The sequence below is a fragment of the Pseudorasbora parva genome, chromosome 20, assembly GCF_024679245.1.
Source record: "Pseudorasbora parva isolate DD20220531a chromosome 20, ASM2467924v1, whole genome shotgun sequence".
Taxonomy (NCBI): domain Eukaryota; kingdom Metazoa; phylum Chordata; class Actinopteri; order Cypriniformes; family Gobionidae; genus Pseudorasbora; species Pseudorasbora parva.
The window spans coordinates 18,301,843-18,329,677 of record NC_090191.1 but is presented as its reverse complement, the minus strand read 5'-3'; the positions used below and the strand labels follow the sequence as shown (position 1 = coordinate 18,329,677).

General features: G+C 37.3%; 1 protein-coding gene across 2 annotated transcripts; it reads right to left on the bottom strand.

Moving 5' to 3' along the window:
* On the bottom strand, nucleotides 1-27,406 carry brd1a (bromodomain containing 1a). 2 transcript variants are annotated; one of them, XM_067426907.1, is made up of 13 exons: nucleotides 27,111-27,406; nucleotides 25,128-26,490; nucleotides 24,720-24,876; nucleotides 24,518-24,649; nucleotides 24,295-24,423; nucleotides 19,716-20,028; nucleotides 18,938-19,177; nucleotides 15,652-16,110; nucleotides 15,419-15,524; nucleotides 13,079-13,215; nucleotides 6,762-6,871; nucleotides 1,910-2,064; nucleotides 1-896 (listed from the first exon to the last, which is right to left on the bottom strand). In XM_067426907.1, exons 2-13 carry the CDS (start codon nucleotides 26,471-26,473, stop codon nucleotides 713-715), a joined length of 3,468 nt encoding a protein of 1,155 aa, XP_067283008.1. In that variant the 5' UTR covers nucleotides 26,474-26,490; nucleotides 27,111-27,406; the 3' UTR covers nucleotides 1-712. The 2 variants fall into 2 exon arrangements, with proteins under 2 accessions (XP_067283008.1, XP_067283009.1); XM_067426908.1 differs by having other exon boundaries at nucleotides 13,079-13,212.
* Nucleotides 27,407-27,835: the final 429 nt, after the last annotated feature.

Sequence of the window (27,835 nt, the reverse complement as noted above, 5' to 3'; positions counted from 1 at the left end):
ATAAATTAACATCAATACAATATCCTACAGCCATTATGGAGTTCCCACATACACAAATACAAAAATTTAAGAAAACTTCATTTGATGCAAAACCATTCACTCAACACAAACAAATGCAGTCTGGGCAGCATTTCTTTTGGTTTCATTAGAATATTAGAATAACGCACTTGTGGTTTCAAAACAAGACTTTTGATAAGACAACAAAGACAAATAGAAAAAACAGGCAAATACAATTATATAAATAAATCAAAATAGGTTAAAATGTTGTAAAAAAAAACAAAAAAACATTCTTAGATTACAAAAAAAAATGCCAAATAAAAGCCTGTGTGTAAAAACTTCAATAATTTAAACAAAGCAAGCACTCTCACATTATGTCCCAGCCCTGATTACTCTTTTTCTGCTTTAGTTTCACACAGTTTATTCATTTTGTCAGTTTGTTCCAGCATCACTGAGTAATTATGCTGGGTATAATTCACTAAAATGTATAAATACTATAAAAATGTATGTACAGTACATATTATTGTAAATCTTCAAATGTACGTCTTAGATTTAAGAAGTTAATGTCACGTGATTTACATTATTTACAGAATTGACTTCTGTAGAAATGAGACTGGACTGGAAGATTTGGAGTAGCAAAAACTACAGAAGTCACACAGCAGGTGTCAGTCAGGAATAACAGTAAGGCTTTGAAATGTCCCTGCATTTGCTAGTCTTAGTCAATGTCACTGAGGTCAGTAACAGGTTCATCTTGGACATGACTGAGGTGGTTCATGGCACGATTGAAGGCGGTCTGAACAGCTTTGCGGATGGCTGAGGTGCGTCCCTCCATCATTTTAATCTTGTCTATGGTTTTGTCAATACCAAGAGGAACCATCTTGGATTTAGAAAGCCACTGCCTGGAGAAGGAAAACAGCACACACAAGCCTATTAGATAAAACTTCCCCAGATACAAATTTTGTTGCTTTTGCCCTTTTTTGTGCTTTAATGAAGGTGCATGTTCAGCCTTTTAGTTTTTATTTGCATTTGCATTTCTCTACAAATGTACAAAAAACATATAACTAATTTCTTCATCTTTAAATTATTTTACGTTTAAGGGCCAGATTTACTAACAGCTTGCACGAGTGCAAACCTTTTTTTGGCGTTTAAAATCTACTGTCAGGATTTACTTGATACACTGAAAAGGCATGAACGGTTATTTTTGCGGCTGACCTTACTGGATATGGATTTGAAAAAGTTTCCCTTTTTTCCCGAAATTTATGGAAGGAGATTTTTTTACGCAATTTTTTTACGTAATTTTGCAACAAATTACGCAAGGTGATTTACTAAGATTTGTGTCTTAGCATTTTAGTAAAATATATATCTTCCTACAATTGAGTAAAACTAGATTTGCACGCTTTGTACATATTTATGTGATGCTTGTGTTTTTAGTGATTGAATCACACTCTGCCACATTAAAATCCAGGTATAAACATTGTTATCTGATAATGATCAAGTAACTGAAACCACATTTAGAGGAAGTCTGGCACCTGATTTTGACACAATTAATGGCTTTTCAGCTAAATAAGTAATATGTAATACAGTTGGCGTGGAAATAAAATGTGATGTAATGTTTTTTTTAGTAACATAACTGTAAAGTTTTTATGTTATTTGTTCTTATTTAATTGTTTCCTTGTTTTATTTTCTTTTAATAATATTTAAACTTTATATGAGTTAGACATAGTTGGAATTCAAAATTGGAATTGTGAATTATGACTGAAATTTAACTGGTATCTAAAAAAAATGTAGCAGCAAACAATTCTTTTTTTTATAGTAGTAGTTTTTTTATATATATATAATAGGTTTTTTTTGTACTAGTAATTTTAATAGTAATAGTGATTCTTGACTTGGCAAACACTAATAAATAACTCACCAGCTACGTTTGTTGTCAAAGAAGAGAACAAGGTAAAGTTTCTCTTCGGACTTGTACTGCATCTGTTCTCCAATCCGTAGCACGTCCAGTGGGGGCATTGGGATAGAGACTCCATTGTGCTGGCACCCCACCCGTGGCATATGAGGGTCTATGATCTGTAATAAAACAATAACGTTAAAGAACATGATGACAATTCTGGAAACAGTAAAATGATTAGGCCTGCCCCTAATAGTCAACCAAGCGTCAGCCAATGAGAAAAGGCTTGGTCGGCAAAATTTGAATTAGTCGGTTGGTCACAGAACAAAAAAGCTCTACAGACAGAAGTGGCAAAGTCACGCAGTCTGTGATGGATAAATCACTCACACAGCTGGTCCATGTAGAAATTATATGGGGTAGGAAACACAAAGTGTAGTAGCCTAACGTTAACCATTTTACATGGATAAATCTGGATAAATGCACAGTTGCACGCTATTATTAGACCCATATCGAATTGTTTGCGCAGAACGTGAAAGCTAATTTAGTACCACGTTAACAGCGTGACATTTAAATAAACATACATTTCTCAGCATAGGCGCCTCCACTATACTGCAGTCATATTGCTGCGGCGCCCAGGGAGCAGTTGGAGGTTAGAGCTGCTTTACAGCAGAATTTGAATTTGTTACTATTGTGAAGCAGCTCTGAAATAATCTGTATTGTGTAAAGTGCTACAGAAATAAAGGTGGCTTGGTGGCTAGTATAAAAACAGAAACAGGGGGTACAAATAATTTCTAGAGAACATTCAGTTTCGATTTCTAAGTGATCAATTTATGTATAAATGTTTTCACACATGAACATCTGGTGTCGGTAACTGGGAAATGATTATGGCATTTAAATGGCAGTGTTTTCTAAATGAAACAAAAGAGCTGTTAGTTTTGAATGTGTCTAATGCTGTGTTTAACATTTTGCAACATTTTTTGTACAAATGCAAGCATAAAGCATATAATGTGCTTGCAGTTTTGTAAATGTTACTTTTGTTAAAGTAAATGAGAAAATGGTTTTGCTAAATAAGCCTCAAGTACCACTTTTAGTATGCAAGCATTTTTTAAATAAATACATATTACAGTTTATGTACATCTCCACATTCATATGAGGCAAAATATGATCAATAGGTTTCTTATTAGTTTATCATTGTTAGTATGACTACAGGGAAAACTAAATGATCAGACAAAATGGCTGGATAATTTTCCATTTTACATCTGGATTACTTTTCCAAAAAAACAAAAACAGAAATTGCAGATGAAGGACTGAGCAGACAAGCGTCACTCATTCAGAAGATTCCCGATATGAGTAGTCAGCTCCGGTCAGCTCCGTTGCGACAGCACGTGTCCTGCGTGAGACCCAAATCCACATTTACCATTGGCGCAAGCAAGAAATACACAGTCTAGTAAATCAAGACGATTTGGCATTTGCAATTAATGCATTCAATTATTATCACTAGCATAATTTCAGCGCAAAGTTACTTGCACATTACACAGTACTTGCCTTCATGGTTTAAAATGGAAATATTTTCAATATTGCGACATGGCATTTTTCTTTACCACCAGTTGATTGTAGAATGAATGATGGACAATGATTCACATTTCGTGAGCATCATTTCCAATGATAATAAAACAAAGTCAATTATTAAATAATATAGAAAATAAACAATAAGGTAAATAAACAAGTAACAAGCAAGCAAACTCATTTGCTTTAAATTTCTGCAAATAATATGCTGATGCAAAAAGATTTCACCCATGGTCAATGGTAGTTTTTAAACTGAAAATTAGTTCTTAAATCTATTGTAGCCTATTGTATTGTATTGTAAATCTGTGATTTGAGAGTGCAACTGTTCTTGCCGACCGATTAAATTGCTCATATTAACTTCATCTAGAGTGTTGTAATTTGCTTAACCTCAGCTTAGTCTCAGTGTAAATTTGTACACCAGTGAACTCACATTTCGTACCCTAACCATCTGATGCATATTGCACATGAAACTGAAAAGCATGTAGTAAGATTTAATTGGCTGGCTCCAACTTGTGGGAGTGAGGTCATACAGTTGTTTTTTAACAGTCCATCCGAAAACTTGGTTTACAAGGTTAGCGACATCAAATTCTTAAAAAATATTGAGTTTTTTTATTTTTTGAGAATGCAGCCAAAAGCACGGGTATTATGGCTTTCCACTTTCCACTCCATCTTGTGCACAGTTTAGCATGCAAGCCTTTCAAAGTATACTCCACTGACTGTTTGTGTGAAGGGACATACTGATGGATGACAAAAATGTGCTGATGCACACTGCCCGATAACTGATAACTTAGTTATTTTTGGCATTATAACTAAGGCTTTATAATCACATTCTAAAAAATTCAAAGGTAAAAAAAAGTAAATACCCCGCTACACTCAACGAGTTTAGCCAAATGAGCATGTAATTCAGAACTATTAAAGGTGTCATGAACTGGCTTTTTTTTTATATACTGTTGTCTGAGGTCAACTAATGATGTTCGTGTGGTTTTTTACATTCAAAACATCATAACTAATAAGTTAAAGGCTATTTTCTACACTGGTTTTAAGGCTCTCTCCAAAATGCAGGGTTTTGATGGGTACTGGAGACTTGGAAGTAAACGCCTACAGCCAAGATTGGATAAGATTTGCATATTTAATGAGCTTCAGCTCCTGTTATATCTATGCCCCTGTCAGTTTAGTTCACATAAGGGAGGGGTTGTTTTGAAAGCGGCAACCGGAATGACTCAAGTATGTCTTTATCAAACAAACACAATGATTTATTTCTTATCCACCCGTGATGGATTGGACTATTATTTTTGTATTACATAGCCCGCACAATTGTTCGATATAAAGTGCGAATCGCACACACACACACACACATGCACGCGCACCCTTGAAATGTCAAGTCAAGGGAGACAATAGCGCAGAACAAGAAAGGAATATTATGAGATCCAACGATAAAGCCAAGATATTTTCTGTTAGACACGTACACATAAGCAAAACGATCTATAACAATGCATTACTATTACATATAAAAAACATGTTTTACTCACATATGTGTGTTGCACAATTCCTCCTGTCGGATCCAATATAAGAACGTTTTATTGTCAATACGTCTACAATTCCAGCACCATCTGAGATTTGTTTACAAATGATTCTGCAGTGAAATTAAGTGAACATGTACATGTCTTCCCCATGTAAGCTGGAACTTCATTAAAAATCAAGTTCAACCACACATTCCTAATATTATGATCTGAAGGAAGCTTATGCAGCGACTGTTCTTCCAATAACCAGGAATAGCGCAAGCTCTTGCTATATTCTGCGGTATGTTTATTGCTGTTGGCTAGTGTGATCTGATGAGTCGGTAGGCGGGGCTACTGAACTACACATGCTTATTATTCTGTAGAGGCGTTTCGTCTGTCGATGACGTGAAGATGTGAACACGATCGTTTTCTGGGCATGGTGTCTATAAAAGCTTTTCTTTGGTTAACAAGGACGTTTTCAGCTCTGAAACTTACAGGATATTGTTATATTACCATGACCTTGGCTTTTATATATCAAAAGCTAAAAGGGAAAGTTGATTTCTCAATTCATCCCCCCTTTAATGTTTAAAGACAAGACTACTGCTGCCTACCTAGAAGTGCTACTAATAAGCACAACTTTAAGTCCAGTTGTTTCTGTATTTTTTGAAATATTATAGAAAGCAGGGGAGATACATTAGGAATAATCCGAAATTTCAACCACAAAAAAGTCATCCGAAAATACAAGAGAAAAATGATTGGCAAAATGTTTTAAAAGAACCCATTACTTTAAATTCCAATAACAAAAACAAATGACATGAATAAAAAAAGTGTGAAATGATTTTTTTTTATGTAAACAGTAACTAATGGCAATAAATTTGAGTATACAATCAGACTCTCTCTCTGTCTGTGTGCATATATATAAGGAGAGACAATCTCCTGTAAAACAAACACTGGAAAATTTTAAAAACATACTGTAATACAAACTAATTAAAAGGGATAGTTCACCTAAAAACGAAAAAAAAAAAAAATCTCCTAATTTAAGCCATCCTAGGTGTATATGACTTTCTTCTTTCAGCCAAACACAATCAGAAATACATAAATACAAATAAATAAAAAATATCCTGGTTCTTCCAAGATTCCTGAGCCTGAACTAACCCCATCCCTGATCATTATAACTTAATAATAAATGAATAATAATACATTTTAAAAAGCGTTTACTCTCACTCGTGCAAATGCTGTTTAACACTAAATTAACACTAATTGTATTTGTTGTTAAAACTTTATGTTCTTGGCTTTTTAAAAGCAATTTTCTGTAGATGAATTTCATGAGTATCTGTAGATGGAAAATAGGGAAGCTTTCAGAATTGATAAGAAAAGAAAGGGTCCAAATAGATGTCACAGCTCATCAATCAATCAATCAATCAATCAATCAATCAACTTTATTTATATAGCGCTTTTACAATGATGACTGTTTCAAAGCAGCTCACAGTGTTAAACAGGACAATATTGCAACAAAATTTGATTTGGCTAGTTTGATTTGGATCGTTTATAGAATTAAATATGACCTAATAGTTTATAGAATTAAATATGACCTCATGTACAAGACTGCAAGTCTGAAGCCATAAGGACTAAGTAGAATGGCTAAATGAATATCAGCTTAACCACCAGGAAAGTGGTGTTAGAAGTGAAGGATTGGACACATCTGTACTACACACACTACTCCAAACACCTCCACTGTCACCTTTACATGAATAAGGAGGAAGAAAGGAAGAGAGAGAGAGAAATAGCAAGTTCTACACATGCACACTCACCAGGGCAGGGTAGGAGGGGTATCCACTACATTTAGCCCAAACTAGTTTGAGAGGTTCCAGCACAACTGTGGCAGCACTAGAGGGCATCCAAATACTGCTGTTGCCAACTTCTATGAAATCAGAAATACCAATTAACCATGTTATGATTCAACCACCAACATTCAACCATGACACTGTCAATTACTTCACAGTTAAGACTATTCAGTTCCCATTAGGACTTCACCCATTAGTGATTGCCAGAAAAAAAAAAGTTTTAGGTAATATCATGCAGTATTTAAACTTAAATAAATACTTTTTTTCCGAAAAAACTATCAAACAGCTAATATAGACAACTAGATTCATAAAGTGTAATGCAAAAAGTAAAAAAAAAGTAAATGTTTTTTTAAAAAATCAAGGCATGTTTTCATGCATGTGGACATTAAATGCAGATTGCATTAAACAGTTAGTTTGCTCCTCTTATCTGCCTAGAAAAGAGGCATCCCAATGCTGTTGATGTTTCATAATATCAACACTGCAACTAGGCCTGCGCAACTCTGGATTAATTGAGAATCACAATTATTTAACATAAAAAGAGATCACAAATCATTTGTCATTCTAAAGAAAAATGTTCAGTAACACTTTATTTTAGGGTTCAATTCTCACAATCAACTAGTTGCTTATGAGGATGCATGTTACTAGTATATTAGCTGGTTATTAGATTTATAAAGCACATATTAACGTCTTAATCTGCATGCCCTTATTCTACTTATTCTCCCTTAATCCTACCTAATACCTCAACTTTAGTGCTACAAAAACTGTGTGTTAACTTTAATAAGCAGTAAATTAGCAACTTATTGAGTCAAAAGTCGTAGTTAATAGTGTTCCCCATACTAAAATGTTACCAAATGATGTACAAAACCTGATCATAAGGCTACTAAACAAAACAGCATGTAATTTATTAGAGGATTAGACCAAATTAAATAAATAAATAAATAAAAAATAAATATAAATATATATATATATATATATATATATATATATATATATATATATATATATATATATATATATATATATATAGATAGATAGATAGATAGATAGATAGATAGATAGATAGATAGATAGATAGTCCCTGACAAAAGTCTTGTCGCTTGTGTACAAATTGACCTAAAGTGCCGCTGAAATATATTTCTAATCAAGATATTTTTACAAGAAATGGCTCATTTTAATCCCACCAGCTTTTGTGATAATGTTTAAGTGAAAAACTAAACTTTCAAAAAGTATTCTAATATTCACAGCTTGGTAAAGCCCATTGAGTCAATTTTTGCAAAGACATAAGTGTTGTCACCTTGTCATATGAGCTTCCCTTGTGACTAATATTGGATCAATTAGGTCTCAAGTGTAGGGCTGGGATAAACGATTATTTTTTAAACGATTAATCTAGCGATTATTTTTTCGATGCATCGGTTAATCTAACGATTAATTTTTCCTGTCCGATTCGGTTACGATTCGATTCGATTACCGATTATCTCCCCATTAATTGCCTAATAGCAATTTATACATGTTGATTTAATTATCTGAATGAAAAAAACTAATTCCTTAACATTGCAATATATGTTTATTGCTCTTAAAATTCCAAAGTAAAAGACTATACAAGAACAATGCATTCAATAAAATCATAACAAAATACACACACACACACACACACACACACACACACACACACACACACACACTCACACACACACACACACACACACACACACACACACACACACACACACACACACACACACACACACACACACACTATTTTGAAGTTACTGCACTCTGCCTTTGTATTGTCTGCAAAAAATGAGGAGTCATGCCAAGGCAAAAGGCAGTAACTTCCATATTATCAATATTTGGTTACTGATCACCTTTTACAAAATCAATATAGTAACACCTGTATAAAATGTAATGATCATGGCATTTATTTTGGATGATTTACAATTAATTATAGCCATCTTCTTATTACCATCATGTGCTTTGGTTGCATTCTGATGCCATTATTAAGGACACAATACGTCTTGTAAAGAGTACCTTCATTGCTGTGCAGCAAAACTTACAGGTTGATAGGTGACACTGAATTATATGAACAAGATAAGATTATTTCTAATGAGTAAACATTTGCATATATAATGCAAAGATATAAAAAATAGAACAAATAACAAATCATGTAAAAATGCATGTGATTGTAATAAGATAAATAGCAAATAGTGCCGCTGGTTAATCAAGGGTTAAGTTTGGCTATCACGCTCTAATGACAGCACTGACTGGATCGGATTGCCCATTCATACGCTAAACAGAGAAATTATTTATTGCAATATGTTTTTAATGTTTTTATCTAGCAAAAAAATGATACAATAGGCTACATAGCAATTACTTTTACATCTTTGAATGAAAATCGCCTATAGCCTAAAAGGACAACTTTTAGATTGATGTGAACGACAAGTAGGAATAATTCTCAGAATGCTTGTGGATTAAACATCCCCGATGACATTCATTGCCATGGATTTTATCGGGTTTACAAGAAAAGCAAGGATATATGGATATAATTGCGAACTGTTACTACTGATTGTATGCGTGAGCTCACGATGTCGCGGCATTCGAGTGCACACACTCGTGCAGTGGGCAGCCCCAGACTGCCTGACAGCGCGCTGAGTGAATATTCTGCATTATGAAAACATGTAGGCTATGACAGTACACAGGCTACACCGTAACTTAAACGCGGCAGACTTTAATAGACAGTAAAACAAAGGCGGGACACCATAACTGGATGTCGGTACCGTAACTTAATTTAAACATCTGTCTTCCTGTGTGCAGAAATTTGTTTATGTAGCCGTGACAACAAAACGCGTGCATGCGCACCTGTGTATAAGAGCGCTTGCTCCGTGCGCGCCGCGCGCCAACCCGCAAGGCTTGCACTTCTGAAAGTCTGAGGAGCCACTCGTGTTGCTACCATAGATATACATAATAAATAATATACTTTATTATGTATATCTATGGTTGCTACTACTCTCCGGCGCCACCATCTTTATTTTGGGTCTGACGAATCGACGCGCATATTTTGCGTCGACGTATTTTTTGCGTCGACGTCATCGATGATATCGACGCGTTGTCCCAGCCCTACTCAAGTGTGTATTAAAAGAACCCCAGTACGCTAGACCTTCACATCAACTGCAACTAGACCTCTGCAAACATGCCTAAGATTCACCCTGAGACTAAAGTTTTGATTATCAAGAGGCTGAAGACCAGATCCACTGCTGATGTGGCAGACACCTTAAATGTGTCTCAGCTTCAAGTACAGAGGAAAAAATAAGATTTGAAGAGACTGGAGACGTTTTTGACAAGCCCAGGTCAGACAGACCCCGCAAGACAACTGCTCGAGAGGACCGTTTGTTGGCTCGAAAATCCAAGGCCAGCCCATTTTCCACTGCAGCAGAGCAACACGAGACCTGGTCACCTGAAGTCCCTGTGTCAACCAGAACAGTTTGTAGGATTCTGCCTCGAAATGGCCTCCATGATCGAATCAGTGCCCAGAAGCCAGCACTAAACAAAAGACAATTGAAAAATCGTGTGGCATTTGCCAAGGCCCACAGCCTGCTAAAAGGATGGACGCTGGAACAGTGGCAGAAGGTGGATTTTCAGATAAATCTTCAGTTGAATTACACCACCGTCGCCGCAAATATTGCAGGAGACCTACTGGAGCCAGAATGGATCCGAGATTCACCCGGAAAACAGTGAAGTTTGGTGGCGGAAAAATCATGGTCTGGGGTTACATCCAGTATGGGGGTGTGCGAGATCTGCAGGATGGAAGGGAACATCAATAGTCTAAAATACCAAGAAATCTTAGCTACCTCTTATATTCCCAACCATAAAAGAGACCAAATTCTGCAGCAGGACGGTGCTCCATCGCATACTTCCATCTCCACATCAAAGTTCCTCAGGCGAAGAAGATGAAGATGCTCCAGGATTGGCCAGCCCAGTCACCAGACATGAACATCATTGAGCATATGTGGGGTAGGATGAAAGTGGACGCATGGAAGACGAAACCAAAGAATATTGATGAACTCTGGAAGGCATGCAAGACTGCTTTCTTAGCTATTCCTGATGACTTCATCAATAAATTGTATGCATCCTTGCCAAACCGCATGGATGCAGTCCTTCAAGCTCATGGAAGTCATACAAGATATTAAATTTGGATCTCACAGCGCCACAACTTAATTTGCTGACATATTTTTGTATTTGCAGTAAATTTGTTACATTTCTGTATAGGCGACAAAACTTTTGTCTTGCCAAAATTTGACCTTTCTGTCTTGATTAAATGATAAATATTTCTTCTGTGAAAATTATTTATTTCAGTGCATTAAACATCATTTGGGAGGGTTTTAGCTTTTCATATGAGCTATTTCTAACACCAATTAATTAATTAAAAGTCAGGTTAATATCAGGTATTTCTACAAAATAGATAAGCGACAAGACTTTTGTCAGGGACTGTATATGTATATATTATATATATATATATATATATATATATATATATATATATATATATATATATATATATATATATATATATATATATATATATATAGGCACACACACACACATTAGGTTATTATTTAGCTCACAACATTTTAAGGTAGTCTAAACAAAACAGTACAAAAACATTAAAGTGTAAGTGTTCTTTTAAATTGAAATGCTTAGTTAAAAAAAAAACAATACATAGCCCATCCACTGTTATTTGTTGTTTGGAAAGGGATGAGAATTTATGTCAAATTAAAAACTGGTGATTTTTGACTGCAATCATAAACATCAGCGTTTAGATTCTCTAAAAAAGTGCTTTGAATTCAAATTGTTTGTGAAGCGGTTTCATATTAGCCTGACAAGCCAGACCCACATCAAGATGTTTGGTCTGGAAACTCACCATAGACAATCTCAATCCGAGGGGCGGGATAAACGGTTGTCTTTCAAACTCCCTCTGCACGCGATAGGATAGCGCTACACCAACCAGAGCAACGGAGGTGAAGCAGAGCTTGTTGATAGATTAAACATTCACCGTATCCGGTCGGCTAAACTCCGAACACATTTTCCCTTTTTAAGAATGACTTCAGTGCCGTTCTTTGTTCTTTTCTCAGAGAAAAGCTTAACTCCAAGTCTTCCAGAATCGCAGTCAAAGCTGATTCGAAAGACCGCCGCCGTTCGCCAGTTTCTGTGTTTAACTAGAAGCATGCAAACGCAACTCGGCCGTCGCCATTATGGCCCCGCCCGCCGACTCTATACACGATGTGATTGGCCCGTCCAGATTGTGAGGAATACAGCTCAGAAGGGTATTGAGAGTTCTTAGACGACACTTGCGGGCATATTAAATTTGCTGCCGCTAGGGTGCGTCTAGATTTCTAGGCTAGTTTCATGTATGACAACGGCTTTCTCTGGGTCAGTGGCAACATGCAACATAAGAATGCATGGGTGTTTGATCAAGATTTCAATCTTTTCACAATTAACTGTGAAGCTTAAACTGGGGCATTTCTGTATTTGGTACCTGTTTGTCTGCATTTCACAAAGGTTATCAGAAACAGTGTTTATGCCTTTGTTTGTAACTATAGAGCGATGCAGGGATGGCATCAAAACCTAGACTAATACACTCACTCAAAATTTTCCTACAAGGTTTTATAATGGAGTTTTTCTATTTATAAATAAAAAAAATCCTGTGGTAAACAACTTGACGATACTTTGACATAAATTACATACACACACTGAAAATGCAAATTTTAAACCAATTATGCTCATTTTTAAAAACATACATTTCTAATAATTAACTAGATACGACTTTGGGGTGTGAGTGTGTACTGTACAGTGGACGTGTACTGTACAGAGAACAAAACATCAAAGTATCGTCAAGTTATGTTTACCAATGTTTACACATTATAAAACCACAAACAAATCTTGAAGGAACCACTGGCAAATTAGTCGTTCAGGTTCTGACATAATCCCTGCACCACTATTTTATTTAGGGCTGTCACGATTCCTCGATTAAATTTGAGTACTCGATTAAAAAAAAAAAAAAAAACAGTGTCCAGTAACCAACAAAATACCAGAAGTGGTGCATTCCATGGACGAGAATCTACAAACCGCATAAATAGACTGTTTTGTAAGGTTGCACAATGTATTAAAATGATTTTTATTATTTTTAAAACATACTACAGCACAGATAATGGAGTCTCAAACTCCATCGCTGCATATGCTGTGAGTTTGGATTGCTTATAACGTCTGGGAATGCAATGTGCGATACCTACCAGCAGCTATTCTAGCAGCTTTGGCAAAGTTTCTGCTCTCGATGCAAGCAATAATATCACTCTTGTCCTCCACTGTGTTCCTCCGGATGAGGGCTGGCTTTCCCTTCCCACACTTCGGAAGATTAAGTGCAATACTGCTAAAGACAGATAAAAAACATGATGGTATGGTGTGGGAGATGAGCTCAAAAAAGGACAAAAACACATTTAAATAAGAATAGAGCAGGGATAAAGGGATGTTCCTTTTGACTACTCCAGTACTTTACAGATAAATCAGATGAGTATTCAGTGTATGGTTGTCGGTGCTATGTGTTCAGTTGAACATGGTGTTTTTGGTAATTTCTGATAAAAAATGCTTTGGATAAAATGAACATATATAAATATGTTTTAAACAGAACGTTGCTGTATACCTGTACTGAATGTCACTATGCTAAACAGTTGCTGTCACAACTCTAACAAATCTAACCACAGTATACTTGTAATGCTTATATTGTAATGCTCTACTGGGTGGCTGCCCTGCTCGCTTAATAAACAAACTCCAAATACTCCAAAACGCAGCAGCTCGAGTTCTTACTAGAACCAGGAATAATAATCATACACTTCTTCATAATAGGCCAGAGGAGAACTGGCACCACGACTGAGCCTGGTTTCTCCCAAGGTTTATTTTTCTCCATCATGCCCTGATGGAGTTTTGGTTCCTTGCCACTGTCACGTTTGGCTTGGCTTGCTCAGTTGGGGGCACTAAAATGATTATCTAAATGATTCAACTAAATATACAAGTAAAATTAATGAATTGGGTCTTATTTAATTCTATAAACTATAATACTGATCTGCTAACATTGTCGCTCTATGATAAATTAAAATAAGCTGATAATATCACTGTTTTCTCCAGAACGACTGTACAGCCAAATCAAATTTTGTTGCAATATTGTCCTGTTTAACACTGTGAAGCTGCTTTAAAACAATCGTCATTGTAAAACGTTATATAATAAAATTGATTGATTGATTGATTGATACTACTCATTATAAAATAAAAATGTTAAAATAATATTTTTACTTAGAAAAAAAGTGATAGTTTAGTGATAAAATACAGTTTAAAAATACATTTAGTCTTTTTTAATACAGTGTCATGGAAAATGTCTTTGGTGTTATGCTCATGGTCTTTCATTCAAAATATTTACAGCAAAAAATTGTGTACATATACTGGAACTATAGAACCCTCAACCTTCAGGTTACAAGTGACTGACTCTCTAACTCTCTTTAGGACACTAAATACAACAATGATTGTCATTTACTCATTTAACTTTACTTCGAGCAACATTCAATTGCCAAGAAAACAGCTTTTTGGATCCTTCTGAGGTTTATGCTTGTTGATTCTCTTCTTCATCTCATCCCAAAGGTTTTCTATGAGGTTTAGGCCAGGGGACTGCTATGTCCATTGTAAATTCTTCATTTTGTTGTCAATTAAGCTTTTTGTTGTAATTATTTTGCAATTGTAATTACAATTCTATTGTAATTATTTTAAGTTGTGTTTAAGACCATTGTCCGGCTAGAAGAGCCAACCACTAGAGAATACCTCATTTGTGGGCTGGGGTCACGTAGAGCCATTTGAAGCTGCGTAAATAAGGATTTTAATTTTTATGTGTTGATTGTTTTTATTATTCTATATTTTTAACTTTTTATTCATTTTTGTTATTTTTCCCTTGTAGCACTTTGAAATTCTTTGGAATAAAGTGCGTTATAAATAAAATCTATTATTATTACTATTATTATTATTATTATCTTGGACCGTCAAAAATGGCCTACGTTGGCCAATATTCACTTGCATTATAAGATGTAGAAAAATCCTGGAATGTTTTCCTCCAAAACCTCTCATCAGCAGTTATGCTTCCTGACATCTACTAGAGTTTTTGATACCATGTGTCCTAACAAGTTGCAATTGGGGGAAAAATATTTTACAGAAAAACATTTAATTCACATAGTCCACATTTACTTTTTGTCTAATTTTACTTCAATTGAAGGTTTGATTTTTGTAGTGTTCTATTATTATAGTGTATTGTAAGTGACCAATTGTTTTTAGAGGGATCTCAAAAACATGGACTGAATTAGACAATTATCTGGTTGTTTATTCCAGGTGTTCATGAACCAGATAAACTACTACCATTGAGGGTTGTTTTCTGTAGATTATCTTATATACAGTAAGAGAAACTGTACATTATATTTCAGTGCAGTATATAAAAGTGACTACATGAAATAAGTACAATACTATTGAAAATAGTTTTAGATGTAATATGTTACATCAGTACATGTCATCCTCTCAAAAGTACTTTGTCAACTACCCACCTGCTGCTGGAAGACATGCTGGATTCAGATGCACACCTGCGACGAGGCTCCAACTGCCTGCTAGAAGACGACAACTCCGGATTCAAGCCAAACCCGTTTGACAGCCCTGACAGAAACAAGAAAGAAGGAGAGAGAGCACATTGGCCTTCTACCAAAGTGCAAACACTACTCATTTGCCTTTAAATCAATCACAATGGTCTTGCTCTTTTTTACTCTTTTCCTGCAAATTCTACCTGTGTCCAGCCGTTTGATGGGCGATTCATCCTCGCAACTGTCTCCACTGGCATTCCGTGGCCTTTTCCTAGTGTGGAGTAGAGTCTCCAAGCGTGGTATGACCACCGACAGGAATGTTTTTGTACCAAGACGAGAACTGTCCTTGGGAGTTTCACTGTCATTCATTGGCTTATGAGAGCTTGTGCTTTTTGATTTGCGGAAAAGCACAGAAGTCCGTCGGTTTACTGGGCTTGATGGCTCGGCCAGAGTTGACGTAGCTACTACACTGACATCGCTGTCCTCTATCTGCAGATGGGAGTGTCCATTGAGTGGTTGGGAAATGCCATCCAGTTGGCATCTGTGTTTGTCGGGATTGGGTTCAATAGGTTTCAATGTGGGTGGTTCAGAGTGATTTTCCGTGTTAATGAGGGGCATCAGAGAAGCAGATGGCTCAAGCTTAGGTGGGACAGATTTATCACCTGCCATGAAACAAGGAGATACTGTCAGATACTGGAGATACTGTGTATAAACTGTCAAGGCTTGGAATGTTTACATTTTTTCAGAAATAAAAAGTGTGTATTGTCGGTGCAATTTAATGCAAATGCAAAACAAAATCTATGTCCATCCCAACGTGCATGTCAGACAAGAGTTTGTGAACTCAGTCCTCTTGTGAACAAATATCACAGAGCTGGATCAAGACAGGCATTTGTAGTTAAAAAGTACATATTTTTTTATTTTGTTCTGAGTATTTCGCTAGAGTAGACGTGGGGCCATTTGAAGCTGCATAAATATGGTTCTTGGACCGTCAAAAATGGTTTACGTGGCCAACATTCACTTGCATTAGATGGAGGGGGGGGGGGGCCTCAGGTCATTAAAAGTTCAATAATGCAATTGGTAAAATTTTGTCAATTTCACAGCAGATCAAGATAACCATAATTTGGTACCTTTTGATTTTTGCCTAACACTGACTTAGTGAGGTGTATGAAAGTGATTTTACATGGAGTGGACCACAGTGTGCTGCGGAGCTAACAGTGTGCTGCGGAGCTAACAGAGACTTCCACCATCAGCTGTTTTCTGTCCACCATCAGCTCTGTTTCTGTTCACCATCAGCTCTGTTTCTGTTCTGTTTTCTGTGTTGGTTGATTGTTTGTAGTATTCTATATTTTTACTTGTTATTCATTTTTGTTGTTATTCCCCCCTTTTGTTGCACTTTGAGATTCTTCGGAATGAAAAGTGCATTATAAATAAAATCTATTATTATTATTATTATTTTAAAAAAAGATACTTTTTGCACAAGCAATCATAAAGTGACTTTATGATCTGATGAAGTGAATAACACTGATTATCGCTTTATCTCTATGGCCCCTGTTACTGAGTGGTCTATTTAGGCAGCAAGTAAACATTTTGTCCTCAAAGTTGATGTGTTAGAAGCAGGAAAAATGGGTAAGCGTATTTGATTTGAGCGAGTTTGACATGGGCCAAATTGTAATGGTTAGACGACTGAGTCAGACTACAGTTCTTGTGGTATTTTCCCAGTCTGCAGTAGTCAGTATCTATCAAAAGTAGTCCAAGTCCATCTGGTCCTCACAAACAGATGAGCTACTGTAGCTCAAATTTCTAAAGAAGTTAATGCTGGTTCTGAAAGAACAGTTTCATCACATGTTTGTTGCATATGGGGCTGCATAGCCGCATGTTGCATATGGGGCTGCATAGCCACATGAGTCAGGGTGCATATACTGACCCCTGTCCACCGCCAAAAGCAGTGAAAAAGATGATTTATAATCATTGAAATGGGAATAAAGGAACAATAAAATGTCTAAATTAATAACAGAACTAAAGTTTAAGAAATAACTTTTTTTTTTTTAAACTAAGAATTAAGTGCACTTTACAGAAACGCAAGAAAAAGACCTACTAGCAGAATACGTTCACCCATGCTGTTGTATACTGTTGTTGGGCTAACTCTGTTGTTGAATCTCTACTAATGAGTTGAAAAAAGTTTGAATATTCTTGTTTGATATAGGAAACTTTCAAAACGTACAAATGTTCTCCAGTGTGAACTTCCAAGACCAGATTGGACATGTCCTTCATGGTGAAAAATTATAGATGATTAATTAGAAAAGTATTATCACATCTGAATACAAACAAATAGTTGTTCGTTTGTTTGTTTGTTTGTTTGTTTGTTTGATTTTAATAAGTGTATTTTGGAGGATTTTTAGCTTTTATTGGACAGGACAATTTAAATGCGGGCGTACACTGTGCGAATTCGGACATTCGGGAGGTTGTGAGATATTGCAGACGCTACGAGTCATTTAATTTGATCATCGCATCAAATTAGCTGGTACACGGCATGACTGTTTGCACCGCGAGCCGGCCGCGATCACACAAGCTTTCGTGTTAAACACAGAGACCGGAGCTTTCAATGTTGCTGCTATCTTCATCAGATACAAAAAATAAAGAAAAATGTGTCCAAATGATTTGTTGAAAAGCAGAGAACAGTAGCCATTCCTTTCAACTGAAACAACCAGAGGGAGAGAGAAGGGTGCGCGCGAGAGAGAGAGAAAGAGTGTGTTCCTTGTTTGGCAATACTTGTGAGGACACAAATGTTCGCACTTATATAGTAAAATATGAAAATGACTCACCAGTGAGGACATTGGACTGGTCCTCACTAGTTAAAAAGGCTTATAAATCGGCCAAAACATGTTTTTATTTAAATCTGTTGTTTTGCACATGTTTCTGTGATGGGTAGGTTTAGGGGTAGGGGTTGGGTTAGGGGATAGAAAGTATCATTTACCTGAAATAAAATCACTGGAAGTCTATGTAATGTAATATAGTGAAACAAAACTGTGTGTGTGTGTGTGTGTGTATGCTGTATGTTTGCAGCCACTGAGCTAATAATACTCATAGATTGAGGCTATGTTACGTGCTTGTGCATGATTTGGCAATAGGGGACAGTCATATGCTGATAAAAATCGGGCCGACTCCCCGAACTTTTTAATCATGTTTAAAAATTATCGTACAGTCGGGAGGTGCTCTTAACGTGCTCGGCTCGTCTCGCATTTCCTCTCACATGGTGCGAGCCGCGTCCATATGAGCATCCACGATGTCCACGCGATTTCTCCCGAGAAAAAAAATTGTCTGCGAGTTCGTACGACAGCAAAAAACGCACCGTGTATGCCCGCCTTAATAGAGAGGGGTTGGGATCAGAAAAGCAATGGAGATATGTCAAGATGCTGTCCACGAGGCTCTGACAAATGTTCAACTGGTCAATAGCAAGAAAACATCAACACCAAAAATTTTCAAACAAACCTTTCTGAAGGATATGGCCAGCTTGTTCCTCAGCACTCTTTAGTTCAACCGCAGAAAGAGCTTTCCTCAAACTCAGCTCAAGCCTAATGTCAGTGATGATTTTCTTGAGCAGCTTCAGTCGTCTGCTCCGTGACGGGCTTGATTTCATTGCTGTAGTTAGATCCAGCTTTTCTAGTAGCTCCTTCAGCTGCTCTTCAATTGACATGTGCTCTCGATTGGCTGGAACCAATAAGCGGTCCACTGAAAGTAGAAGAATTGCTTATTAAAGCCTCATTTTTTGATTGATTTTTTTTTAAATGTAGGCATGGGAACTGCAAGGAATTGAATGGTTCTAATTCCCCTTAGCTATTCCAATTTAAAAATTCCATTAGTGATTCTTAGTTTCGAGGAAGCAAGCACTAAATTGAGCATTGCCAGTAAGTACATCTAGGAGTGGCATTTGTCAATAAATGCCATTGCCTAGACACACAGCTTGAATAAAATACAATTATTTTGCTATATTTTTAAAAGCAGACTAAAGAAAAACAGTGTGTGTGATTCACAATTTGTTTTGCACATAAATACAGCTAATTATCATCTCACACCAACACATAAGGTACAGTGAGATTAGTTCGCCCATGAGCAATTTCCTTTTACATGCAGGTTCATGTCATTTTGATTTTGCAAAACCACTGTGGCTACAGATGAATTGTCACATGCACAAATTGTAACTTTGGCTGGTGGAAAAAAAAAACTTTGTAGCCTGACCAGTATACCAGTATAGTTTTTGTGCATTTACCATCTTCCCAGGAGAAAGATGCAGAGGGCTCGATCTTGGGTTGTTCAAGCAGGTGCATGCCAGTTGCAAAATCAAAGCCGATTGTCTGAACATCTCGACGAGTTTTCCTGAGCACAGCTCCACCCTGGTCCCTCAATCTAACAGCTGCCCTGTAGAAGAATGTATCCTTGCCATTGTATTTCATGCAGTTTTCAATAATGAGATTAAAGTCTGCTTCAAATTCATCCAGATATTTGTAGCGTTGTGCATCAATACGTTTGCTCATGGTGGAAAAATCCATTGGGTGTATGATGTGGTCCATATAATCAGGCACCTGTGAGAAACACACAAAATAAGGGTGAAAAAAAAATAAACACTTTTTACATGTATTTTCAAGTTATAGGTCAATAAAGGAGTGCTCCAAAATCAGAAATAAGTTATCAGTATCGGTACACCACTACTGAATATACAGGTCCTTCTCAAAAAATTAGCATATTGTGATAAAGTTCATTATTTTCCATAATGTAATGATAAAAATTAAACGTTCATATATTTTAGATTCCTTGCACACCAACTGAAATATTTCAGGTCTTTTATTGTTTTAATACTGATGATTTTGGCATATAGCTCATGAAAACCCAAAATTCCTATCTCAAAAAATTAGCATATTTAATCCGACCAATAAAAGAAAAGTGTTTTTAATACAAAAACAGTCAACCTTCAAATAATTATGCTCAGTTATGCACTCAATACTTGGTCGGGAATCCTTTTGCAGAAATGACTGCTTCAATGCGGCGTGGCATGGAGGCGATCAGCCTGTGGCACTGCTGAGGTGTTATGGAGGCCCAGGATGCTTCGATGGCGGCCTTAAGCTCATCTAGAGTGTTTTGGGTCTTGCGTCTCTCAACTTTCTCTTCACAATATCCCACAGATTCTCTATGGGGTTCAGGTCAGGAGAGTTGGCAGGCCAATTGAGCACAGTAATACCATGGTCAGTAAACCATTTACCAGCGGTTTTGGCACTGTGAGCAGGTGCCAGGTCGTGCTGAAAAACCAAATCTTCATCTCCATAAAGCTTTTCAGCAGATGGAAGCATGAAGTGCTCCAAAATCTCCTGATAGCTAGCTGCATTGACCCTGCCCTTGATAAAACAGTGGACCAACACCAGCAGCTGACATGGCACCCCAGACCATCACTGACTGTGGGTACTTGACACTGGACTTCAGGCATTTTCGCATTTCCTTCTCCCCAGTCTTCCTCCAGACTCTGGCACCTTGATTTCCGAATGACATGCAAAATTTGCTTTCATCCGCAAAAAGTACTTTGGACCACTGAGCAACAGTCCAGTGCTGCTTCTCTGTAGCCCAAAAGTGGCTTGACCTGGGGAATGCGGCACTTGTAGCCCATTTCCTGCACACGCCTGTGCACGGTGGCTCTGGATGTTTCTACTCCAGACTCAGTCCACTGCTTCCGCAGGTCCCCCAAGGTCTGGAATCGGTCCTTCTCCACAATCTTCCTCAGGGTCCGGTCACCTCTTCTCGTTGTGCAGCGTTTTTTTGCCACACTTTTTCCTTCCCACAGACTTCCCACTGAGGTGCCTTGATACAGCACTCTGGGAACAGCCTATTTGTTCAAAAATGTCTTTCTGTGTCTTACCCTCTCGCTTGAAGGTGTCAGTGATGGCCTTCTGGACAGCAGTCAGGTCGGCAGTCTTACCCATGATTGCGGTTTTGAGTAATGAACCAGGCTGGGAGTTTTTAATAGCCTCAGGAATCTTTTGCAGGTGTTTAGAGTTAATTAGTTGATTCAGATGATTAGGTTAATAGCTCGTTTAGAGAACCTTTTCATGATATGCTAAATTTTTGAGATTTTGGAATTTTAGGTTTTCATGAGCTGTGTGCCAAAATCATCAGTATTAAAACAATAAAATACCTGAAATATTTCAGTTGGTGTGCAATGAATCTAAAATATATGGAAGTTTAATTTTTATCATTACATTATGGAAAATAATGAACTTTATCACAATATGCTAATTTTTTGAGAAGGACCTGTATTTAATCACGCACAGAGTGTTGAAACCATTTTTGAGAGCGATGCTAATTGACTAATCTGATTCAATGATGTATGCTAAGCTATGCTAAAAGTGCTTCCGCTAGATAGAGATTGGCTGAATGGATTTAAAAACGGTAAAACTCAACTGTTTAACTCTAAGGGACTTGTAAAATTAGCCTATTTTCAAAAACGTGGAGTGTTCCTTTAACACAACTCCTTTTTAGGATTTTTCAAAACTGCATTGAGAACTATCAGAATTGATACAGGCTGTTGTTTGATGCTCATCTGATTCAGGTTGGGTGAGACATACAAGGCACAGGATGCAGGATATCTAAATGTGGCAAGCTAAGTCTGGTAATGACTTTTTAACCATTTCAGTAACATGCTTGTCTCAATTATTACAACAAATCAGAAAAAGTTGGGACAGTATGGAATGTGCAAATAAAATAAAAAAGAAGTGATTTCTAAAATTACTTTGACTTGTATTTTATTGCAGACAATATGAACACAAAATATTTCATGTTTTGTCTGGTCAACTTCATGTCATTTGTAAATATGCATCCTTTCCTGTCATTCAGACTTGCAACACATTTCAAAAAAAGTTGGGACAGTAAAGCATTTACCACTTTGTAATGTTGCCATTTCTTTTCACGACACTTAAAAGACGTTTAGGGACTGAAGACACCAAGTGATGAAGTGTTTCAGGTGTAATTTTGTCCCATTCTTCCTGCAAACAAGTCTTAAGGTGGGCAACAGTACGGGGTCTTCGTTGTCGCATTTTGCGCTTCAAAAAGCTCCACACATTCTCTATTGGAGACATGTCGGGACTGCAGGCAGGCCAGTCAAGTACCCGTACCCTCCCCAGCCAGGACATTGTAATGTGTGCAGAATGTGGTTTTGCATTGTCTTGTTGAAATATGCATGGACGTCCCTGGAAAAGATATCTTCTTGAAGGCAGCATATTATGCTCCAAAATCTCTATGTACTTTTCAGCATTAATAGTGCCTTCACAGAAGTGCAAGTTACCTTTGCCAAGGGTACTGACACAACCCCATACCATGACAGACCCTGGCTTTTGGACTTGTTGCTGGTAACAGTCTGGATGATCCTTTTCTTCTTTGGTCCGGAGCACACAGCGTCCATTCCTTCCAAAAAATACCTGAAATACTGATTCATCTGACCACAGTACACATTTCCACTGTGTGATGGTCCATCCCAGATGCCTCCGAGCCCAGAGAAGTCGACGGCACTTCTGGACACTGTTAACATAAGGCTTCCTTTTGGCACAGTACAGTTTTAACTGGCATTTGTGGATGTAACTACATATTGTTGTACTTGACAAAGGCTTGCCAAAGTAGTCCTGAGCCCATGTGGTGATATCGCTTATAGATTAATGACGATTCTTGATGCAGTGCCGCCTGAGGGATCGGAGATCACGGTTGTTCAGCTTAGGCTTGCGGCCTTGTCCTTTACGCACTGAAATTCCTCCAGATTCCTTGAATCTTGTAATTATGTTATGCACTGTTGAATGTGAAATATCCAAATCTCTTCCTATCTTTCTTTGAGGAACATTGTTTTTAAACATTTCAATAATTTTCTCACGTATTTGTTGGCAAACTGGCAATCCTCGGCCCATCTTTGCTCCTAAAGGATTAGATCTTTCTTGGATGCTGCTTTTGTACCAAATCATAATTTCAATCACCTGTTGACATCACCTGTTTCAAATCACATCATTATTTAACCCTTTTACCTCATTACTAGCCCTAAATTGCTCCTGCCCCAACTTTTTTTGAAATGTGTTGCAGGTCTGAATGACAGGAAAGGATGCATATTTACAAATGACATGAAGTTAACCAGACAAAACATGAAATATTTTGTGTTCATATTGTCTGCAATGAAATACAAGTCAAAGTAAATTTAGAAATCACTACTTTCTTTTTTTATTTGCGTTTTCCAAACTGTCCCAACTTTTTCTGATTTGGGGTTGTAAGTGTAAGTGTGGAAATGCGAATACCTGTAATACTGATCGAAAGAAACAATCCTCATATTAAAAACACTGATACAAACTACTTTAACAGTAAGTTTGGTAATTTTATTACTTGGATATCAGTAATAATTTATTAGCTTTAGGAAGAGGGGGAAATTAACTTACAACTAGGGTTTTTATAATTTTAATAATATTAAGAAAATTGTGAAGAAAATGGATTCAGAATGGAATGTTAAAAAATGGATTTCATTGCATTAATTTAGCTTAATCCATCATTGGTTGTAGACTCTTTATTAGGCAACTATTCATTATTTAATACATTATATATGTACAATAGGTATTAATACAGGAGCTGTTTATATTAAGTTTCAATTCATATTTTTACCTGATAAATATTGTGCACCCTGATTTAGCGTGAAAAATTCTCCAAAAAAATGTTTTTCTTGAAAATGTTAACAATACATTTCTGTAAAATTTGCTTAGAATTTGTAATGATTGCTTAGAAAGAAAAAAAATATTGCCTTTTGACTTCATTTAAAGTTAAGGAAACTGCAGACCAACCTCTTTAATGCTGACAGGCTCTGCAAAAATGCGTGCCTGGTCTTTCTCCTGCAACTGATCAAGCACAGCTCTCAGAAGAACTGTGAAAGGAGTGAGTTGGAACTCCATTAAAGTCTGCTGAAGCTTTATCTGCAACAGAATCACAAGAGTCACCACCCAAGAACACGTACATGCAAACAGTAAACATTAGCAATTCAAATGCTTATCTTGACCTAAAGCATACCTCCTCTCTCTTGAGCTTCTCTCTCTTCCTAATCAGCTCCAGTAGGAGTCGCGCTCGCTCAAGGTCATGTCTCAACCGTTGCCACTCCTTCAGCTGCTCCTTCAACGCTCGAGTCTCCTCCTCTGACTGTTTCTGTCATTACAACTTTTTAAGTAAAAAATTTGCATCACCATATTCAAGTGCTTAGTAAGGCGATATTTACCGGCTGTGTGTTTCTCTGGGAATGTAGGCTAGTTTGGAGGCGTCTGTTGAGTGGCACTCCATTCCTTGATTGTCTTTTAAGTGTCCAATAGTTCAAGACAAGTTCTCCAAATGCCACCTTCTTCTGTAGAGAAACTTGATTGAGGATTGTGTTTAACCTGTAGAATGACAGTGTACAATGAAATTAAAAATTATAAACAATTTTGTGATCTGATCTTGTAGCTATTGCAAAAAAAATATCATAGTAATAATTGCACTGTAAAATAATATGGCTAGACAGAATGGCTAAAAATATTTGTTTTTTAGCCTTTTGGTGACTATGCCAATGTATATCTTGATATTTGCGCTGAAATGACTTAAAAGGGTCTGATATCTCAAACTTTTGCTAAATCTACAGAATAGAACATACCTTTCAGGTGAAATGCTGGGTACAGACACAGATGAAACTGGGGTTACATCTACCGTATTGTTTTTGAGTCTCTTCTGCTTTTTTAATCCTGTCATGCTGTTCTTTTTGTCCACTGACTGACTAAGTCTGTCATTTGTCTTAGTGTCATTATATATTGTAAGTGGCCTTTTAACAGAGCCGTTTGGGGTGTGAGCCCCACAGTAGGCTGTCTTTTTTACTGAGAAGGTGAGGACACCTGTGTCAGTCAACTCTTTAATGGGCTCCATTTTCATGAAAAGGCCGGCCTTCTGCGCACAGCTGACATGGAAAGCTGTGTAGCAGTTGGCTTTGTGGCACTGGATACAAGCCCCAACACCTTTTTCTTTACAGAGGTAGCAGGTAAGCTTCCATCTAGCAAGCGGGATGTTTGAGACACCATCGATAGGCTCAATGAATACCGTATTGGAGAACCCAACCTCTGGAACCCATAAAGCACAAACCACGTGTCCCCATCTGTCATCATCTGTCTTTTTGACCGCTCCTCCCTTGTTAGGGCAGAGGATGCAGTTAGCGGGTTGTGTAGGAGACTGCAGACAATGCCGGCAAAGCCACTGGCCCTCTGGAATATACGGAACACCATAACAATCCTGATGAACGGCTAGGTTGCACATATCACAGAAAAGAATGGCGTTGCTGTCCATGCAATCTCCATCCATACATATGCAGCAAACAGCATCTTCATCAATTAAGGACTGGAGGTTCTGTTGGTCCTGACTCTCTAAGAATGATTCTTTTTCAAAACGGTCAAGAAGGAATTCGAAGGCATTGGGGGAAACCTGGTTAAGGCCTTCGCACTTTCTTTTCTCATTAACCAGCTCAAGCCAGGCAAAGTCTTCTTCGTCCATATCATACTCCACCTCCTCATTCAGCTCTTCTAAAGTTTTCTCCTCATACTTGTAATACGTAGAAGGTCTGCATGGGATTGCGGGAAGATTGTAATCCACTGTGCGGAAATTTGGCTCAAGAAGGTTGAAATCTTGCACCAAAGACTTTTGTGCAGTAACAGCAGCTTTCTTTTTCTGCTGGTTGTTTTTGAGGCGTGCAGAACGTACCAAAACCTGCTGGTGTTTTTCAGCATTCTCCTTATTACTCGTGCACTCTATAATTTCCTGTGCCATGGGATCCTCATCCATGATGACATCAAGCTTGTCAAAGATGCTGATCCGGTGCAGCCGGCCATCAACTTCTAGTTCCACCATCCTCTGGGCCTGGGCGAAAGTCAGCGTCTCACGGTTTGGGGAATGTTTAATGGGAGAAGGCAGTCGTTGGGGGGTGGATATTTTCTTAGGCAGAGATTTTCTTTTCATTGGGGATCCTTACGAAGCTGAAAAGAGAGAACAACTACTGTTATTCCTAATACAACACTGAATTAGATGTAAATGCATCTATCAAAATTCGAACCATGCTTACTTGACTGCTTCTTAAGAACTTATTCATGCCATCAAGAAAGAAGTTATTCAAAACGTACAGTTGCCATGGTACAATGATAGTATCAGAAAGGCTAGTAATAATATGATACTTCTAATTAAGCTATACCATGGCAGTGAAGTGCAATGTATTTTTAATTATACTGCAGTCTTACTATTATTAAGGTACTACGGTATTATTAAGGTACTACAAGAGAATATTGATTACTATTGCATAATAGGTGCAATTCAAATCGAAGCATTTTCCGTCATCAGTGACACGCTTCGGACGTACAATTCAAATCATTTTGGTCATTATATGTGCATTGCAAACATTCAAACCGAAGCTTTTTTTTATTTCTTTACAGGGCCGCGTCTATGATCCCCTAAAATGCTGTCTAGGCAGGCATTTCCTTATGTTTTGAGACACCATAAGGATGCGCATTGATACCGTATCTCTTTATAACCCCATACATTATAAAACAGGTGTACCGCTGCAAATGGCAATAGATTGACCGATATTTTAGGATCGTATTACCTCTGATATCTGTTGGATAAAGAGAGGAGCAGCTTTGCAATGGCGAGATGGCCTGCAGTGATTCCGTACACAATGTCCTCATCCAAAGCCCACTTTTTTAGTTCTGCATGGATAAATCTGGAATGCTGCACAACCTTATCCACAGCGGCCGCCAGGACTATAACAGTGGACTAATAATCACTAGGAAAACACTTGGTGTAATTGCCATTCAAAGGCAGTGTCGTTCCCTTTCCTGCAACGAGCAGCGATACGATTCTGCGCCTGCAACCAACAACAATGCGGATGGTTCACTACGAATAGACGTCCCACCCGCAACGCACTACGTCATGACGTAGTAGCAATAGGGCACATAGACAACATACTTAATTGTTATGAAATTATATTTAATAAAGGAACGTGTACTTTATTCATTTGGTTCTATGTCCAGACCATATTTTTAAATATATTTTTAAGTCTGTTTCATGTTTCATTTTCTAACTTTCTGAAGGAAATAAGCACAAAGAAAGATGATCTGTGTGACATTCATTTGAGTTTATACTACTGTTTTGTATTGGCACTATTCATATTCTTAATTTACAATATAACCATGATTATTGCTTGTAATGTTATGCAGTTTCAATTTTTTCAACAACAATAACGAAAATCCCAACAGTTATGTAAGCCCCTTTCTCGGTAGCCCTTAAATAATTAGAAAATGACTTATCTAATACTCAAACTAATGGAAA

What these genes read in the sequence shown, in the direction of transcription:
- brd1a (XM_067426907.1), bottom strand. Translation starts at nt 26,473, where the DNA reads ATGAAAAGAAAATCTCTGCCTAAGAAAATATCCACCCCCCAACGACTG. An exon ending in AGAAGCTCAAGAGAGAGGAG is followed by an intron (nt 24,424 to 24,517) that starts GTATGCTTTAGG and finishes ATTCTGTTGCAG; the next exon opens with ATAAAGCTTCAGCAGACTTT. An exon ending in ATCTTTCTCCTGGGAAGATG is followed by an intron (nt 19,178 to 19,715) that starts GTAAATGCACAA and finishes TTCTACTTTCAG; the next exon opens with TGGACCGCTTATTGGTTCCA.